At 38.5% G+C, this 1770-nt stretch overlaps 1 protein-coding gene across 1 annotated transcript; it reads left to right on the top strand.

Annotated features, from left to right (window-relative positions):
- The first annotated feature begins 847 nt into the window (after window positions 1-847).
- LOC129313912 (ethylene-responsive transcription factor ERF022-like) lies at window positions 848-1442 on the top strand. The gene has a single exon (XM_054957304.1). The coding sequence runs from the start codon at window positions 855-857 to the stop codon at window positions 1440-1442; it is 588 nt and encodes a 195-aa protein (XP_054813279.1). The 5' UTR covers window positions 848-854.
- Window positions 1443-1770: the final 328 nt, after the last annotated feature.

Genomic DNA, 1770 nt, shown 5'->3' with positions numbered 1-1770 from the left:
ATTAGGTAAGTTCAGTTATATAGATTGCATGATTTGCAAGCTTTCAAAAGAAAATTTACAAGTGAAATTAATAAAAAATATGCACCAGTTATAAATAAACGACAAAGTTTGAAAGCCCCACTTGATTCCAAATATAGGGCAAACATATGGTAGTTAAATTATTTTCAATTTTTTTTATTTAGATGGAATGGCACTTACAGTGTGAGATTTCAAGTCCATTTGCCATCTTTCACTTATAAAGGAGCTTACATGCTATTAGATTACAAAGCCATTAACAATTTTTTTACCAATTTTACCCCTCCTTTTTTACAAGTTATTAACATGCATTTTTTGCTACAAATTTGAACCCGTGAATTTAATTAACTGATCATCTGCCTTATAATTAGAATGGGAAAGTATATATATATATCACTAGATATTTTAGTATCAGATATTTTTCACTGGGAATTGTTATTCTTCCCCCTAACTGACTGGGATCATATTAAATTAAATATTAATCACGTGGCTATTTAATTGCATGGAACTATTTCAGTCTTAAAAGGTTGTTTTCAAATGCCGTCAACGTACGTACGTATCACAATTATTCAAATTAATAATAGAAAAATACAAATTTTGGCTTCCCCGTTCATTGCCAGCAGTCTTCCACTTTCGTAACTACTGCGAAGCTCACTTCTTCTTTCTCATAACGTACTCATCATTTCATGGCAAACAACACTGCCAACACAACAATATACTGTACATGGACTAACACCACATTTACCCACATTAGCGTGTGTGGGTGTGTATATATATATTGTCACTTCTACGTTCATACACCTTCACTCTTTTCTTACCGAACACTTTTTCATCTGAGCATGGAAGAAGAAACCAACACCAGCACACAAGGATGTGTCATGGATTCTCCAGCTCCGACATCGTCATCGTCTTCGTCGCCTTCTTACCGGGGAGTTCGCAAGCGAAAATGGGGCAAATGGGTGTCGGAAATTCGTGAGCCTGGCAAGAAAACTCGGATATGGTTAGGAAGCTACGAGACGCCGGAAATGGCTGCGGCGGCTTTTGATGTTGCGGCTTCACACTTCCGGGGACCGTCAGCCCGGCTTAACTTTCCGGAGTTCAGCGGGGTTTTCCCTCGGCCGGCAAGCTCCGAGGCGGAGGACGTCCGGTTCGCGGCTCAACAAGCAGCGTTGATGATCAGGAGACCGTCGAGATCAACGAGGGAGGCCGAGGGCGTTGGTGCAGCTCCGGCGACGGTGGGGCTGTCGCCGAGCCAGATTCAGGCGATCAATGAATGGCCATTGGATTCGCCGAAGATGTGGATGCAAATGGCTGAACCTCTCACGTCAGCGTTTGATGAGTCTATGGCATTACATAATAAAGATGAGGATGAATCGGAGTTTACAAGTTGGGAAGAAATACAGGATGATTCTTTATGGGACTTTTAATTGAATTAATGTTCGTGAAGATATCTAATAAAGTTGTAGGTGATGATTTATTTGGAAGCAGAAGAATTCATCAATTATGGCAAATTTTAAAGTCCTATTCATGAGTTTTCCTCTGCTTCTGTAAGTTTACATTGCTGTACCACAATGTAAGAATTTAATATAAGCAAAATTTTTGTTATGTACTTTCAAGACTATTAAAATATAGTCTTTTATTATATATATATATAGATGCACGTGATTATATATAGTCACTGTTTAAGTTCATTTATGTGCATGAGAGCTCAGAGATTGTTTAGAAAATATTAACATGTTGTTCAATGCGATAGGA

Source organism: Prosopis cineraria, unplaced genomic scaffold (assembly GCF_029017545.1).
Source record: "Prosopis cineraria cultivar Desert tree isolate PC_DT_omini unplaced genomic scaffold, ASM2901754v1 PC6, whole genome shotgun sequence".
NCBI lineage: Eukaryota > Viridiplantae > Streptophyta > Magnoliopsida > Fabales > Fabaceae > Prosopis > Prosopis cineraria.
Note: the sequence above shows the minus strand (reverse complement) of the source record. Positions and strands in the feature narration are given on the sequence as shown.

What these genes read in the sequence shown, in the direction of transcription:
- LOC129313912 (XM_054957304.1), top strand. Translation starts at nt 855, where the DNA reads ATGGAAGAAGAAACCAACACCAGCACACAAGGATGTGTCATGGATTCT.